The 17,846-nt window shown below is 42.3% G+C and overlaps 1 protein-coding gene across 1 annotated transcript in view; it reads right to left on the reverse strand.

The window, feature by feature from the left end:
- Positions 1–198: 198 nt before the first annotated feature.
- Positions 199–17,846, reverse strand: part of emilin1a (elastin microfibril interfacer 1a) — a 23,477-nt gene continuing 5,829 nt past the window's right edge. The window contains exons 2-12 of the mRNA XM_080047458.1: positions 11,112–11,228; positions 9,129–9,328; positions 8,275–8,374; positions 7,659–7,770; positions 7,393–7,557; positions 5,057–6,334; positions 3,316–3,730; positions 2,708–2,833; positions 2,540–2,557; positions 2,306–2,440; positions 199–1,788 (exon numbers count right to left, since the gene is read on the reverse strand). Coding sequence (XP_079903584.1) covers positions 1,469–1,788; positions 2,306–2,440; positions 2,540–2,557; positions 2,708–2,833; positions 3,316–3,730; positions 5,057–6,334; positions 7,393–7,557; positions 7,659–7,770; positions 8,275–8,374; positions 9,129–9,328; positions 11,112–11,228 — 2,986 coding nt within the window. The 3' untranslated portion in view covers positions 199–1,468. The remainder of the gene's footprint in view (positions 1,789–2,305; positions 2,441–2,539; positions 2,558–2,707; positions 2,834–3,315; positions 3,731–5,056; positions 6,335–7,392; positions 7,558–7,658; positions 7,771–8,274; positions 8,375–9,128; positions 9,329–11,111; positions 11,229–17,846) is intronic.

Below are 17,846 nucleotides of genomic sequence, written 5' to 3' on the forward strand. Positions count from 1 at the left end.
TTCTGAACACAAGGTGTCGCTGCAGTGTAGCTATAGACACTGCTTTTCAACCATCACCTTGAAGTCTAAAATTAACCCACTAAACTCAAGACAAGGAGATGAAAAAGGCTTAGGTACGAGCCAGAAACCAAATTCGACTCAGCTGCGTGTATTTGCCATGGCCAAAAAAATGCCAGATTACATAAATAAAGTCCTCGCTCATTTAATAAAGGAGTACAGTCCAGACAAAAATTGAGACTGTTGACATCAGCTGTGTAAAACTGGGTATCTGTATTTGAGGCACACCTGTGGCAACCACATACAAAACATATACAGTACCTGGCAAGGTGAAGTGGTAACTCGTAGAAATCTTATAAGGGCAAAACTGCTTAAAAAAAATATTTACATTCCTTTACGGTTATACAATTCATAGACACATATATAATTACATTGCCACTCTGGACACTGAGGAAACAATTGTGAAAAACGTACGCACTGCTAGCAAACACTGATATGCTTCCACCACGATGCAAATATAATCTGCTGTATTGTCTGTGCAGGAAATGTTTGAAGTTCCTTTTAAAATCCATTAAACAATATCTACAAACTTGATTTCAGGCACTTATTTTCTTCTGGAGACATTTTAATCAGACTTCTAAAGGCAGGAAGTGTGTGTAGGCTATGAATGAAAGAGTTGGGATCTGTAGCTTAGAGACAATATGAGTAGCTTCATTATTTGTTATTGTGAGCGATAGTAACAGCTTCATAGCATTAACTGCTTCAGAAGTTAAGATGGTCCTTATTAGGACAGACAAAAAAAAATCCCTATTCTTCCCCCTGGCCAACCCCTTGTGTTTCTGGGCATAGTTAATGTCCTAAAAAGGCCTCATTGTTTTCCTGTCGTATGATTTATATAATCCTCTGGTTTCCCGGCTGAACTGTAAGTGACTTCATTTGTGCATTTCCTTCTAAAGAATAGTGGTTTGGACTGTGTCCCCTCCTCCGCCTTCATCCGTCTGCATTTGACGTTTGGCATCCACCATTGTGTTTCTGGGAATTTGCTTGTGGTCAAATTGAAACTGTGAGCATGAGGAAAAGAATTTTACATTAGAAACAGAGACGAGAGTGCAATAACCCCACAACTATCTTAGTGTGATCAGTAAAGAATTCAAGTTAATAGCACGGCATGAAATTTGAAATAATATGATAACCCTGCAGTGGCTTTTTTCTTTTGAAGAAAAACACATCATGGAATAGAAAAATCACAATGGCTCCTTGCACAATTCACACTTCCTTATTTGCAGATAACATAAAGATAAAATATTTTTTTCTCTTTTTGCTGAATGAATCCAGTCCAGTTATTGTAGTCTCTTTGACTGCTCAGCATGTGGCTCTGTCTCTTACAGTCCGGCTGACAAATCAAATGCTCTCGCGAAAGCCGAAAGCTTCACCCGGAGAGACAAATTCCAACGTGTCCACATTCAATCAATCAAACAGTCTCGTACAGCAGCGTCCCACTGAAGATGGTCAAGGGTTCAGAGGAGAAGGCCAGTTTGCCCGTGACCAGGTCGATACAGACAGTGTCCCCGGCCTCCATGGGCAGGATGATGTTGAAGACGGCCAGAGCTCCAGGGATTTGCTTGGCCTCTGCCATGGGCTTCTCCAGGCCCTCTGGCTGATAGCCGGCTGAGTCCACTCGGGCCACACCGTTGTTGGACTTGGACAACACGGCCTCGATCTTCATGTTTTTATGGCCCGTAAGGATGCCGCTGAAGAAGTACTTCCCACTTACTGGAGCTGTGAAATAACCTATAGTGATGGAAGAAGATCACAAGAAAGACTTAATGTTTGTCTTTGCTTTGCTTTATCATGAAGGACCATACATTTCTTAGTTCCTGATGGACAACATTTTTCTTGTATTTTTCGTTTGATAAGAAGCGTCAATGCATGAAAATAAAAATACTAAAATGGTAATTTTATCCTAGAAATCATGCTTATTATCTCACTTACCTGAACCTCTAACTATGTAGATAGTCCCCCCCCCCCCCCCCTCCTCAGGTTTGGGGGGGGGATTGACTAACTATCAATCGATTTCTGCCAGTGGAATTTTGACTATGGTGCTCACATCATTGAAATATCCAGTTTCAGAAGAAATAGCTCTGGTCTTGTGCCCATTTCAGGCTAATTTCCCCAGTTAAAAAAGAGCATGACCAATCAGAACTTTGCAGTAAGTCATATACAGTAGATAACACTAAGGATAAGCAAGAACTGATATCTTAAATTCACATAAAAAGTACACACGTTCCTTTCTCAATCTAAAGCTCACCTGTTTTGGGGTTGTAGACGTTATTTTCATTGACAAAGACCTTATTGAACACTATGGTTCCAGCGTCTCTCATGGGGCGGGTCAGAGCGGCGGAGAAGGAAAGGCGTGGGACGAGGGCATCGGACCCGGCCTGACCTGATCACGGAGGAGAGACGGAGAGTAGGAGTTAGTATAAAACAAAGATCCAACAGTAACGAGTGCTTTCATCTGCTGTTTAGTAAGAACAACACGTACCCTGTTCGCCCCTGAGGCCTGGGAAGTGAGATCAAACATAGAAAACAGCGTTAATCATCCAACAATATCATTGTGCCTGCTTATTTTTGATTCTACCGTTAGATGAGAAGAAGGAATACAGCTGTCATTTTTTTAAACAATGTGCAAGAGAATGTTTGTTGTCTTTACCTGGGGGTCCAGTCACTCCCTGCTTGCCCTCTTTGCCAGGAGGTCCGACCCTCCCTTGAGGTCCTACGGGTCCCAGAATTCCCTGTCCGCCTCTCTCTCCACGGAGGCCGGGCAGACCAGGTGGACCTGTAGGAGGACAGTATTTAATGAGACATTGCAGGGATGCCCTATGTTTCAGAAAAGCCTCGTTTGCACAGAGCAGTCCAGTTTGGTTTGGAACGGTACGGCACTCAATTATTTGCGTGTTCACTGTCACAGTTGGGAAGGGTACCAAATCAAGCATACCGTGCCTTACCTATTTTGGAGGGAGCCATACCGAACTGCTGAACTGCTCAGTGGAAACCAAGCTTAATAGTTGCTCTTAGGAGAATTCAAACATGCACAGTGAGCCAAGAAAACTAAAAGAAAAGGATGTGCCCTTGTGTTTACTAAAACTCCTCTTTTAGACAGATTGCAGACTTTAATGGCTCTTTAAGTGAATGCTTCTCAGGATGACAGGCTGGATTCTTTCTTTGGTGTATTTCTTTCCCCCTCACCCTGACCCTGCCTCCCTTTCGACTGAGTGCTATCTCGTGTGCAAAAGTCAAATCCCATGCCCTGCGACTCACCCATGAAGTCCTGCTCTATGAAACTGTGGAACTCCTTGACCAAATCCAGCAGTGAAGAGTTCAGTCTGCTGATGTTGAAGCGGACGTTCTCCAGCTGGACGTTCTGGATATTGTCGATACGATCTCCGTGAGACGTTACCGTGACGTTGAGTCCATTAACGCAGCTCCAGAGGCCAGACACATGGCGGTTCAGGCCGTCCTTGATCATCTCCAGGCTGTCTGAGAAAGTGTCAAAGCGTCCGCACAGCCCCTCCAGCTTAGACAGTCTTCGGTCCAGGCCGTCGCTGGACAGTCGGCACGCCCCCATCTCCGTCACAAAGTTGCTCCTTATCATATGGATCTCATCGCTCAGGCCGCCAAATCGAACCTTCGAGTCATCAACGTGCTCCGTCAGCTCCTTCTGCAAATCGTCCACCTTGTAGAGAATTTAGGTACATGTTAAAGTGTGTCTTTTGGATGAGTTTCTTTTGACAAGGTCCCAGTGTAAATATACTTTTTTTCCCAACCTATGCTATAATTTATTTTCCAACGGTATTTTACACACACAAAAATATGTAAGAATATAATCTAAACCATGTCTGTCAAAAATCTCAAATGTTTGTACTATGCTCAAATATTTTCACAACTATAACAATATTATGTGAAAACACTGTGGCCAGGATAACCATGAGGCATGTCTGATTGGAACAATGTTGTTTTTGAAGTCCACAAAGCAAAGTTCTGTTTCAGTATACAGTTTAATAAAACAACACATTCATCATCAGCCTAATTACCACTGTCGTTTAACAAAACAGTAGCTTAATCTGTTTTGTTCTGAGGGTAAAGTTCTACATGATACCGTACAATGCTTCCCAACCTAAGGCTTGAGCCCTTCAAAGGGGCCAATACATACAGTATTCAACAAGGAACTAATGAAAAAATGGTAACAGAAATTACAACAAACTTTTTTCTCATTAACATTTTTAGCCACAGCATGGTGAATTGCTGTTGGTTATGCCACCACATGCATTACATTTTACATAGACAATGATGGTTCTCTAGACAATGAATTTCAATTACGTTGGCATACAGGATACTTTCTGTAGTGCCAACAGGTTTATATTTGTGGTTTTGTGAAAAATATCTTGAAATATATAATTGATTTTATACAGACATTATATACCCGCACCCTTATACCCACTTAGCATCAATATGTTACCATTGACATTCTGATGCTGTTAGCATGCTGCATTTAGCAAAAAGCACTGCCGTGCCTAAATACAGCCCCTCAGAGCAGCTATGGCTGTAGACTCTTACTCCTGTTATTATGAAATATTTAATAGTTTTACCTCTCCAGCAGGGCAGCAGCCACCATTGAGGATATTTATAGTATACGGCATGAAGGGGGCTTGTATTCTACAGCCAAAAGACTGATCCAATTTTGTCCCAATAGAATTCAATTCCTGGCAGCATGGTGAGTTGGGAAATAAAATGGGTCTGTAATGTCATAATGCTTTCCTTGGAACTTTCCTGGAGAGAACTATGTAATCTGGTACTAATTTTAGGAAAATAATGATAAGATTCTAAAATTGTTTGGTTAGAGTTTATATAGTTGTGTTCACATTTCAAAGACACAAACAATGTTTATGATTAGACATTACTTTAGTTCGAAGGATCATTAAGGTCAAACATGAATAAACTATTGTCAAAGCAATAGCAACATTATAGGCATATTTTCTCAATCATCACCACGTCATTTTACCTCAGAGATTATGTTGTCATTGCTGTTAGTTAGATCAGTCAGCGTGTTCCCATGCGTCTGCACGGTTCTTCCCAGGCCCTTCAGAGTGTCATTGATGGAGTTAAATGTGAACATGACCCCAGCCAGTTCTCCTTGGATGGACTTCAGATCCCCTCCTAATCTCCCACTGTGGTCGCGGTGGCCGTCCAGCCGTTTCTTCATATCGTTGATGTTGACTTTACACTGGCCGGTGCACTCCTCCACTTCTTCTCTGAGTCGCCCCACCTCCTCCTGAAGGTTGGAGCACACCTGGGAGCACACAGATTCTCCAGAGTCCACCTTTCTCCGGAGATCTGTCAGTTCCGTCTGGCACTTGTCGAGTCCGCTCACGGTGGAGTTTGTGAGCGCCCGCAGGTCCTCCTCTACGCTGCTGCAAATAGAACAGTCCTCGACATCGCGACCGAACATTTCAACTTCCGTGACGATCCGGTTGAAATTCTCACCGTTTTCCCCCATCACGTCTATGATCTTTTTGAAATCCTCTGATAAGTTGATCACTTTGTTACTCAGCGAGTCACCTGAGACAGTGACATCCCTCAACCGGGTGTTGAACTTCTGGATCTCCTCTTGGTTGGACACAACTCTCCACTGTAAGGTTTTCACAGTGTCGTCGGCCTTGCGACCTTTTCCGTTAGGCCCGCAGGTCTCGTTGCACATGTTTGCGGTGGACGTTAGCCTTCTGTCCAGGAAGCTTGTGATGTTCTCCAGCTGGCTCAAACGTCGACTGTGGTCAGTGACTGTGTCTCCGAGAACGGCCACGTCCAGCTCTATCTTGCCGATCTTGAAGCTGTGGTCGTCCAGCCGACTCAGGACCATGTTTCGTAGTTGTGTGACATCTCGCTGCACACTGTCCTTCATGTTGTTCACAGTGTTGGTACACCTCTGATCGGTCTTCCTCACCGTGTTATTGAGCCTCTTCTCATACTCTCTCAGTCTGCCGTTCAACCTGTCCTCTGTCACGCGCCCCTTTCCTCCACCTGTCCCGGCGAGCTCCTTATCCAGCCGCCCTTTAATAGTGTCGCACTTGTTGGCTGTGGAGGTGACGCGGACATCTATGCTCGAAAACTTCTTCTCCAGTTCAGTGACTGAGTTGCAGCAGGCCTGGGAGCGTTCGGTCTGGCTGCGGGACACGTCCAGGCTCTGCCTCAGGTGCTTGTCCATGGAGCCGATCAGCTTCTCCAGGGCTTGGATCCTGTCCCTGTCCTCTTGCTGCTGCCGCCTCAGGTCCTCCACACCAGCCTGAAAGAAACAACCATTATTATTAACAATATAAAACCACTTAGACTCATTTTTATAACTAGGTGGTGTGACTTAGTTATGTCTTTGTTTTATGATTTCAGGATCCCCCCCGAGCCTCAAGTGGATTTAGGTAAACACAGTTATGTACCAACATTGTAAGATGTAAATCATTTAATAAATGAATGTCTTTCTTTTACCAGTGGCCATTCAGCATAATCAGAACTGTCGGCACACTGAGGTTAAAGTAAATCTATGGGAACAATTAGAGCAAATAAAAAATCTAAATATGTTTAATTTAATGATGCTTTGTCTTAAGGTAAAAGACCCTGTAACACAGGATTCTTTTGATGCTTCCCTAGCATAATTTCTTTGGTGGAAAGTTAGTATCTATGATGCCCGGAAGATTTGGAAAGGGTTTACTGCATATAGCCTCTTCTCAACTCAATAAAAACTATTAATGGGTGCTGAAGTTCGGCGGCAACCAACAACAACAATAACAGAAATAAAGAAATATGCTTAACAACTGTAAGCAATGGGGGGTCTTGTGGTGGGTAGGAAGGGGGGAGGGGGGCCCATAATGGTTAAACTTTAACATAAGGCAAATAAAACCTCAAAATATAAAAAAATATATATTTGTTTTATGTACTCCCCCCCAATTGTTTCAACCAGACCAAATTGTCTGGTTGCAATTTTTTTATTTAATATTTATTTCACCTCTTGTTTATACAGTATGTTTATATTTTAGTGCAGTGGTACATGTGGGCATGCTCTTTGCTTGTATTACTGCGTGCATGTGGCTTAAATGGTTTTACTGCTTGAGGCAACAGAAATCACTTACAGACGCCCGCAGGGAAAAAAAGATTAAACAATTTACAGCTGCACGAACATCAACTCCAAATTACACTGGGCGACATCCAAAAACGTCAATAATAAGAGTAATGTGTGTGTGTGTGTGTGTGTGTGTGTGTGTGTGTGTGTGTGTGTGTGTGTGTGTGTGTGTGTGTGTGTGTGTGTGTGGCTGAGGCTCATAGATCAGATGTTGCCGTATGGAGCTTTACCTGGCAGGCAGAACAGGACAGAGTCACCCTCCTCTCCAGCTCCGTTAGTATCTCCTCCTTCAGAGTGTTGTGCTGATTCCCCCCATGTCCCCCTCCCCCTCTGGGCCCTCCATCCAAATCATTGCTCCCTCCATTTACCAGGTTGTTGATGGTCTGGTCATGGACCTGAGCAGGCAAATAAAAATCCCAATTAAATAAAACTGGCCTGTTCTTGTATCTAAAATCTAACTATAAAGGCTGTTAAAAGAAAGAGACAGTTAAATTACCTGTGTCCTGTTTTCGAGATGGTCCAGCTTGTTCTGGATGTTGTTGATGGTTTCCTTCATGTGTGGTTGAGCTGAATCAGCAGGGACACCAGTGGCCCCATTCAGACCAGGCCTGTACAGCACAACACGTTTTGGTAATCAATTGTCATATGAAGAGGTGTGTGTTAAATAATATATGAGAGCAAAGTGGAGGGTGAAAGAGTAATTACCACAATGTATCATGTACACGGGAAAGCAGTGGAGGAAGGAAAGATACAAGAGGTTTAGTCTAAATTTAAATGATTCTACAGTTAAAATCTAAGCGAACATTGAGCGTTTATGTAGCATTACATTAAGTTTGTGTTCACTTTGAACTATTTATACCTTCCTACCCAATAATTACAAATCTCTGTATATACATTAATAAACAAGCGTACCCCCCTGTCAATAAACTGACTTGCTGAATTAAACGAAAGTAAACATGAAAATTATATGCAGTCAACCATACATCCGCCAGTGTACTGTGTTATGAAAACTAGCAAAGTGTAGCAGAGTGTAAACAGGATTCTGGTGTGCAGGAGAACCCTGCTAAATAAATCATTGGCAGTACAGGGTGTATTGAAAATCATTGACGTACAGCTTCTGGTTTATGCCTTGAATGGTGGTGTGCATGTTGTGGAGGTCTTTGGACAGACCGCGGACAGTTTCCTCCAGCTGTCTGATCTTCTCAGCGTCACCTGGAGACCAAGAAAAGGGAATTACAACCAGTATGAAAGAGGAAGTATGGAGTTTGTTTCATGCTCAAGATCTTATATTTACTGCTGTCAAAACACAAACTCAATAAAGCATAGAACGTTAATAAATGTTATGGTGTATACTGCATGTTAAAGGCCCTGAAACCCAATGTTTCTACAAAGAGAGATTAGGTGTTGCACTTTTTCTGGGTAAAAGTTTAAACTTTTTTGGTTTCAGTTGAAAGATTTATATTTGTTTCTGTCTTTGTTTTTCTCACAGGAAAAAAATCTGAAGTAAGGCGGGGCTCAGTTGGTAAAGTGATGTCATGTCATTTAAGAACATTTGAATCAAAATGGGATCAAAGCTTTTTGCTCTTGTTACCAGCGCTGTCAACCACATCTCTTCAAACCACTCTCACATACACTGATGAAGTTATCAACTATACTTTTTAAGTGTTAAACTGATAAATAACTGATAATCAGAACTATAACTATGATTGTTACTCCCTTAGTTGTGGATATGTAATGTGACAGAGAAATACTTTTGATGTAAACCAAGTTAACAGCAGCTTTATGCAAAGTCAATTTAGTTTTTACGATTTACTATTTCTTAAATGCGATTTCTTATGTTTAATCTTGATGTATTGTATGCCCCTGTAAAGCACTTTGAATGGCCTTGCTGTTTTTTCACATATAATTGTTCCTAGATGTATTTAAAAACCCACCGAAAAGTCGGATAACATGAAAGCATCTCTACCTTCTCCTCCCTGTGAGCCGCCTGTGTTGTGGCCTGTCTGCGTGACGCGGGGTCGCCCTCCATTGACCTGAGTGTCCGTGGTTACCGGCGGCGGCCCATTGTGGCAGTCTTCCCCAGAGTAACCATGGCAACACTTCCACTCCATTTCTGTCACCATCTTGTAAGCTACCTTATACCTCGGCCTCCTGTATGTCCGGTATCTGGAGGATGAAACAAGAGATTTAAGATAGAAAATGCTGATAACCAAGTTAAGGGACCAATACAAGACCACCGCTGTTCTCTGTTGATATTAATGTGCACTGAGTGTGTCTGGAAATCTGACCACTTGCTGAAGATGAATGGGAATACGAGTGATTTGTAAACGTTATGTTATTCCTGTCCAATTTTCCAAGAAGCAATCAACTGCATTTGGCCGGCACTAAATCTCAGCAGACTATTCTTCTAAAAAAAGATATGAATGTTTTATTTGGAAACTCTTCTGTAGTTGCCTCATCAATGTGCCATTCAGCCGTGTGACTGAAGAGACTCCCTGTTACAGTAACAGTGCAATACGCGGACCAGAATTAGCCTCAAGTCTCATTAAGGATTTATGGCTGCCGTCACCAGCACATTAATAAGCCCTGACTCTGAAAGTTCAGCACATTGCTTGCCTGTGGCAGGCACTGCCTTTATGCCAGCCCGCAAACATCACCAAAGGTATTGCGGGGCCTTTTTCGGTGCCATAGAAAAGATTTCATCGTCCAGCTCCCTTCTCTGAGAGCGTGAGAAAAAGGGTTAGACGTTCTCTCAGAGGGAAAACAAAAACAGGGTTTGTAGAGATGGAGGGAGGAGGAGTTGTTCCAGTTGGAGAGAGAGAGAGGAAGAAACAGGACGAGTCATAAAAAGAAAGAGTAAGAAGAAGAGATTGTTTTTACAGGGCAGGAGACTAGACTGTGGTGTCTGGAACCCCCTGTCGGCTTCATTCTTAGCATAGCCCAGGTTTAAGCCTAGGCCCCTGGCAGGCACAGGGGATCAAGCAGGCAGGGCCAAACAACATGGTGAAAACTTCAAAAGAGGCGAAAACACCAGGGGTGCTTGATTAATGTTGTCTTGCAGGCAAAACATCCAAATGTGGAAAAATCATTAAATAAATCACATCATCTACAGTAAATCTGCTCCAGTGTTTGTAATATTGGATATCCCCAGATCTGCCCCAAGCACAGTGGAGCAACACCGCAGTACACTCTCAGAAAATAAAGCACATTATTGTACCTTTAAGGGTACACTGGGGCAGTGTCCAATCTTGATGTACGGTATGCCCTTGTAAAGCACTTTAAATAGCCTTGTGTCTGAATTGTGCTATAAAGATAAACTTGCTTTGCTACAAATCTACTCACAAAACTTGTATTTCAATGCTATTCAACCTTAGCCTTCCGGTTCAAATGTGCCTTCAAGAAGGAACAATGCAGTAACATTTTCAAATTTGTACAGTACATTTAAGAAGAAATACTTTATATCAAAACCTTTCACTGCTTGGGAAACATACAGTATATATGTACCTTTTTGGCCAATAAAAAAGACACTGTGAGGTCCAATTATTGTCCCTATGGGGTACACTGGAGTAGATTGTACCTTTGGGGACAGATATGGTCTACTACTGTACCCTTATTTCTGACAGTGTAATATGTGTGGGTCTGAGAGCAGTTCTAACTAAATGGGATTAACCCGCCAAATACTGAGCTGTTATTATGACTGTAATGATGTTCTGGCTACACGTGAGGCCAGCAACAACGAGAGACCTTCCTGACCAGACTCTCCTGAGAGAACATTGATAGAAAAGAAAGAGGGCTGAGCGAAATCTGTATCCAAAGACAGGAAACAGGGGGAGAAGATGGATGGATAGGGAGTTGGAAGAGCAAGATTGAATACAGATTAGATTCCAGGAACAGAGAGGTAAAACACGGGCAATATGAACAGGGAATTAAGAGAGTCATAGATACTCACGCAACTCTAGGACATTGGCCCCAGGTACAGCGTTGGTAGTCTGGCTTGATGTATGTCTCCACCCCATCCTCCATCACACAGCTAACAGTGCGTGTCACCACATAGGCACACCAGTTCCTATGAAATCACACACACAAAAACACAGACGAAAGGAAATGACACATGAATGACTGGCAGTTTACTGTAAGTTCAGAGTGAGGCGTTGACACAAACACAGTCAGCAGTCATCTTGCAAACACCCATAAACCCACAGTGTACACTCTTTGTTTCCAGGCATGAGGAGGAAAGATTTGCAGAAAATAATCATCATAAATCTGGTCACTTGTTGACCGTGAGGCTCCACTGTGAGTTCCGAGATTAATATCTCAAACCCTGCACTGATTATTTTTCTGTACGAAATTCAAGAGAAATTGTCCGCTAGTGCAGATGTCAGATCGGTTCAGGATAACGGCATGATTTCAACAATGGCTACCATTGTACGCCTCCCCAACTCCACACAATGATACACACACACACACACATACACACACACACACACATGTGCACGTAACCTTCTAGGGTTTATACTGCATATCCATGAGAAAAACTACTGTTGGTTCCATTCAATAAACAAATAGCATGTGGTGATAGTAAAATGTTTTGCCTCTCAGATGTTTATTCCATGTTAATCTTCAAACATTTGAGACATTTGACAGGACATATAGTAGGGAGTGCTTCTGGAATAGGCCACTAAGATAAACCATTTGTGAAATGTGCTTTTGTATGTTATTCCTTCGAGAGTAAGACCAGAGGATTGGTGTTATCCATGTCAAGTCCAGGTTACAGCTTAGTCACATTTCATCTGTGCACATGTACTGATGGAGTTATTGGTCTCTGTAATTATTCATCATGTCAACAGCAGTGTAGGGATCCATTATAAACGTTGTAAGAGATTAGGGACAATGTCCACAGTCTTCACTCTGTCCAAAGTTAAAGCTAATGCAAGATTTCAACAGTCGGTGATAGCCAAGTGGGTATTAGTTGTGCTAAGCTACAGCGGAGGAATAACATGACAACAGTACAGTAGGAAGAAGTGGAGTTAGGACTGATTAAGCATATCTTAGCAAAAAGCCTACTACTGGCTTATAAAGTTGAGATGTAATAGATGTGGATAGCTTATTAGCAAACGAATAGGCCTGCCTACTCTGGTTTGGCTGACCAGCTGCTGAGACAAAAGTGTGGCCTTCTTCAGATAGCTTAGTTATTTTACTTTAGCTGCCCTGCTTTGCAGTCAGCTGATTGACTTATCAGAAATGTATTGCTTGACATACGCATGTTCCCTTCAGCAACACACATTTTGATAGGACAGACTAGAGGATGGATCACCTCACTGTCAATGTGCAACTGAAAAAACAAAACATGGAGCTAAAATTGGAAAAAGAGCTAACTATTTATGTGTTTGGCAATGGCATGGATGGCCCTTTGAACACATTCCAATTAATCATTGGATTTAACACATGAAAATCAATGATAGGTTAAACCTCATTTAGTGCTGCAGGTTTACCAAAAACTACTTTGAGTTTTTTTTTTAAATGATGTACTGATCGTGTTTGCAAAAAGTTGCTTTTTTACACATGGGTCCGTACACACCCAGCACATATGGAGCAACATTAACATTTATTTGGATATGTTTTTTTCTTTTCTTTTTTTAGGAGACTTGGCACAAGCACTTTAATATTCACTCCCATTGAAGTACTTTTTCGCTCTCTTCCAGATGCTGTGGGAAAAATCTCGCTCATAGCTGCCACATGTGCCAGCAGTTTGCCCTGAAACTTTATTGTCCTCTTTCGTGCTGAGAAAAAGGACCTTTGTCACTATTTAAAAAATGTGAATTAATGTAGGTTTAAGGTTGACCCATATTTAAGGGCCAATATTTTTACTTTTATTTTTCATCAGGAAACTTTGTCAGTTGATTACTAAGCCTACATTAAATCAAACAAAATTAGTTTAAATAAATATGCAAATATGCCAATATCTAACAAATTTTAGGTACATTTACACAAAATGCATGAAAATTGACCAATGCTTGATTGCTTCGAAGATGTTTTTGCCTGCCGTGTCCCATCTTAAATGTAATCCCACTATGAACCCCGACTCACAAACAAAATAACCCCTGTTAAATAAAGGCTGTCCAAAATATTCCACATAAGAACATTGCCCTCCCAAACAAACATTGTCTCTTAAAACTCAAACTGAAAGGGACAAAATGGCAAGACAAAAACACATTCCCTCATACTCCCCCACGTCTACATACTCAATTTGTCCTCATCCCTCTGACCTGCGTTCACCCCTCTGCTATCTCTCCAGATAACAACCTCAGATAAAACTTAAGACACAGACTTCCTTCAGTCTTTTCTGTCATCATTTTCCTATTACCCAGAATTCCCATCCACTGCTATTTCCCCCGTCAGTTATTATGGTCAATTAGTGTCACTCTCCGTCGATACATCTGAGCAGAACTATGAAGGCTTTACAGATGAAAGTTGGAGCGCACAAGGAGTTCCTTCATGATGTGTAGAGTCAATCAGCAGCTTTCCTCTCTCTGTCTGTCCTCACGTCAGTCTGTCTGTCTCTCTCTCTGTGTCTGTCTTTGTGTGTGTCACTCATTCTCTAAACACGTACACCTTTTGAAAAACTAATTTTGTTTCGCTTTTTAGGCTCTCCCAGTGGGTCTCCGGCTTCCCATCTCACTCTTTCTCTCTTTCTCTATCACTCTCGCTGTCTCTTTCACTCCATCAGCCTGCATCCCTGTCTCATCTCTGTTCATCATCTCCTTCTCCGTTCTAATTCTTTCGACTTCTTTTTTTCTCTCTCTCCTCCTACGTGGGATTACACCTCTCCCCTGTGCCCCTAACACCCTAACTAAGACGTGATCCTCCTCTTCATTCCAGAGCATGGTCTGACTGACAGAAAGAGTTTATCATGTTTCAATCCTCCCGTGCCCCCGGTGACCTCCTGTTCCTATTGCTACTGTACGTGGGAAAGCGAACAGGACTAATTGACTGCACCGTTCTACTGTAAAGCTTATTATACAGAATCATGAGGTACATTTCTTTTGAATGTTCCTCATGATTTTTGATCATCTTCTGTCATTCTGTTGGTGTCATTACTCTTGACAACAATAGCAATTCACGTAATACTTCAAGCCTGATCATCGCTAAACTTTTTTGTGAAATAAAACATCTTTCCCAACATTCACTGGGACTGTGAGACTAGTTATATCGTGTTGCTTTGAGCTGATTTGGAATAAATACTTATTTTGGAGAGTTCCGTCACTTCCTTTCCAGCTATTTGTGGTTTCTTCACACATGGCCCTCTTCTGCTAGCTCTGCATTCATTCCTACGACAATTTGCTCGCGAGTAGTTGATTCACCGACCGTACACGTGAAATCAGCCGACGTCAGCGCTTCCAAAGCACAGCTGTAATTCCAGAGTCTGTGCGGTCCATCTGAGTGATCCTTATTGCATTACGTCGTGTGAGGGTTTTCTGGGTAATGTTGGTCTGAGGTTTGTTACACTGCACTGTGTTTGTTGGACTCAAAGCTTTGAAGAAATGGGAATCTCACATCTCCATCAGTACTTGGACCCCGTATTGAAGAAGGGAGAGGGAATATGTAAAGTAGGACAGCTGGGATCAATCAAACCAGCTCAGTAACTGCGTAGTGTTTTGTTTTTTTGTCACTGTTATTTAGTACGCCAGCTCTTTCTACTATATATTATCCTCACTGGCTGACACTCACAGGGTCACAGACTATGCAGATAAAGCATGAAGTTGGCTACGTTCACACCCTATCTTCTCTGAGACGGAACAGGCGCTGCGTCGCATATAAATAAACTATATCAGACTCAGATATACAGTATATCCAAGCACACAACTCACTCCGTCTCCGCAGATTCCAAACACACCCGCTGACCGGGCGCACCACCCACCCTTGTTCGGTCACTTTCCATCTTTCCATCACAGGCTCCTCACTCAAGTGCAAAACATGAGTGGAGCCTTTATACTGTGTATTTTTTTTATGGGAGGATGACTCAGTGTTGGTGTAGCATTGGAAGAGTGTGTGTGTGTGTGTGTGTGTGTGTGCGCGTGTCTGTTTTTTTTGGGCCTAGGTGTACGACCTTCACAAAAGGCAGTACAGAGAGTTTGTTTATGTGCTGCGCATGTGTTTCTGCATGCAAGTTTTCTGTTGCAAGGACCCTTCAAAACAACATTTCAGCTCAAAAACCCAATACCCATTTTCCCTCTCTGTCTCTGTCTCTCTCTCTACCCGCCATAAACTAAAGCATTCCAAACACTAATCCAATAAAGTCCCATTAATCCAAATGGCTGCGGAGAAATGGCTCAGATGAAAGTCCACTAACTATGCTTGGCATCTTTTTTTTCCACAAGTGTAAAGTAGAATTACAAGCACCAACTCAATACTTTAAGACAGACACTCTGCACACGCGTTCATGCATTCAACCAGAGAATTAACAAAGGCCGACTAAGCAAACTCACACATGCACTGAGACATGCAGATGCACACGTAGACAAAAATAATAATAAGAAACATCAGTCTAACTTTCTTAAACATAAAAACCATATGGCTCAATAAACCGACGCCAATGCAATATGCAGATATCAGTTCACGACCTGGCACAGCTTTTAAATGGAGAACAGTTAGTGTGTGTGTGTGTGTGTGTGTGTGTGTGTGTGTGTGTGTGTGTGTGTGTGTGTGTGTGTGTGTGTGTGTGTGTGTGTGTGTGTGTGTGTGCTTGGACTCCCTTCAGTGGCACATTCAGCAGCTAATCTCTGGGTTTCCTTTGCCATATCAGCACCAGAGGAAAACACTGCACATAACAGTCCAGTTCCTGCACACATCATCACTGAATGTTTACAGCTAAAATGTGTATTTGTAGGATGTTTATCGGATACAGAAATACAGTGCTACATGCTCGTGCATGTGCAAATGTATATTTGGCCCCAAGCATGACACAAAACTGGGATCCACTTGATACTATTTGATAAATAGGTTTTTATAAACACTTAAAAAGTGCTTGATTTGGCTTCAGTAGGGCAGCGGAACATCACTTTAATCACAACATTAAAATCACTCTTAAGCTGATACGAACTTCTTAACAAACAGCTGATGATTTACACACCCAGAGAAAGAGTATGATTCATTCAGAGTTAGGTTTGTGTCCTGGTGAATTAATGCAATACTCACTCTTCTTTTGCTCTCTACCAAACCCTGAGGTAAATATCTTGGTCTTCAAATGCTGCACTATTTTTTACCAGCTAGTCGATAACCTTGTCTGTCTCATGTTTGGTGCTGAGCAGGTAGTGTAAGGAAGGTTTTTCTGAGCTTTTTTGCAGCAGGCTGTTAAGTCTAGGAACAACAGTGAACAGTGGACCTAAACAGTTAAGCTGCGGGCCATTAAACCAAAACAATGAGCTGCAATATGCTATAAAGCTCTATATGGCTGAGGGGGACTGCAGAGTCTAGTAATAACTCTCTGGGTTGGTCACCACGAACGAGCACTTTCTTGAAGAAATCCCACCCACTGTTGACATAGAGATATTGACTATGGTAGCCCTAAGGGGGAATAAATAATTAAACTAGACTAAACATATGATGAAAGGTGCATTCGAGGAAACGCACAACACTGAAAAGGCATATAGCCGAAACTCTGCCATAGTATGAGGTAAAAATGAAAATACCAAACATGGTACTTGTATAGCGCTTTTCATTAGACTTAAAAGTGCTTAGCAGGAACAAAGAGTTGGCACACAAAGTGGGATTAGCATATCCGCAGCTGTTCGATTTCACACATTTGACAAAGCATATACCCAGACGGACACACAAACAAGCACAGGAAACAAGCATTAACACCCATGTTAATGAACACAAATAAAATGTGTCCTAGACAAATACACATAAAGGTTTTCACTGCTACTCCTCTGCCAGACACCGAGCAGTGAAAAATCCATTGTACACGTCTTTTTTTAATTTACTGCACCGTAACTCAGCGTGAGTGGGACCCTTGCACCTGACAGAGCAACACTTTATTTCCCTATAATTTTCACCTGCTTATAAACGCAGCCGACAGACACTTCATGGCCAGACAGAAAGTTGCTTGCGGTCTGACGTCTTAACCCACACATACCATGTTTGTTTAATTCAACAAGGTCTCTGCGTGGGATCTAAAGAGGAGAATTGTGGGTAAAACTGGAATAGCCATTGACAAAGGTGGCATAGGGAGTAAGTGGGAGGAAGAGGGAATGAAAGACAAGAAAAAGGGGAGCCGAGGTTTAATACATAAACAAAGAAATCACTTGGCGCCGCCTATTGTTGCGGGATCTTTTATTTAACTTCAAGGGAGCGCTTCGACAGCGGCTTGAATAGGTGGATGGATAGAGGTGTGTCTTCGCTTTTGAACTGTGACCCAAAGGTCAAGCACCCCCCTCCAACGTCCTTGTAAAGGTATACCCCTGTAGACACACACACCGAAAAGCACACACATTGTCACGGATGACAACATACACACTCAAGTGGACTCAGTCACTCTGATGGCACTTCGACAGATAAACACACACAATGGCAGCCACACATTCCTCCAGTCTCAAAATGTGTTTTTTTACTTGCGCACACACACACCCACACACACACACACACACACACACACACACACACCCACCCACACACACACACATAC

Source organism: Ammodytes marinus (genome assembly GCF_949987685.1).
Source record: "Ammodytes marinus genome assembly, chromosome: 19".
NCBI classification, from domain to species: domain Eukaryota; kingdom Metazoa; phylum Chordata; class Actinopteri; order Uranoscopiformes; family Ammodytidae; genus Ammodytes; species Ammodytes marinus.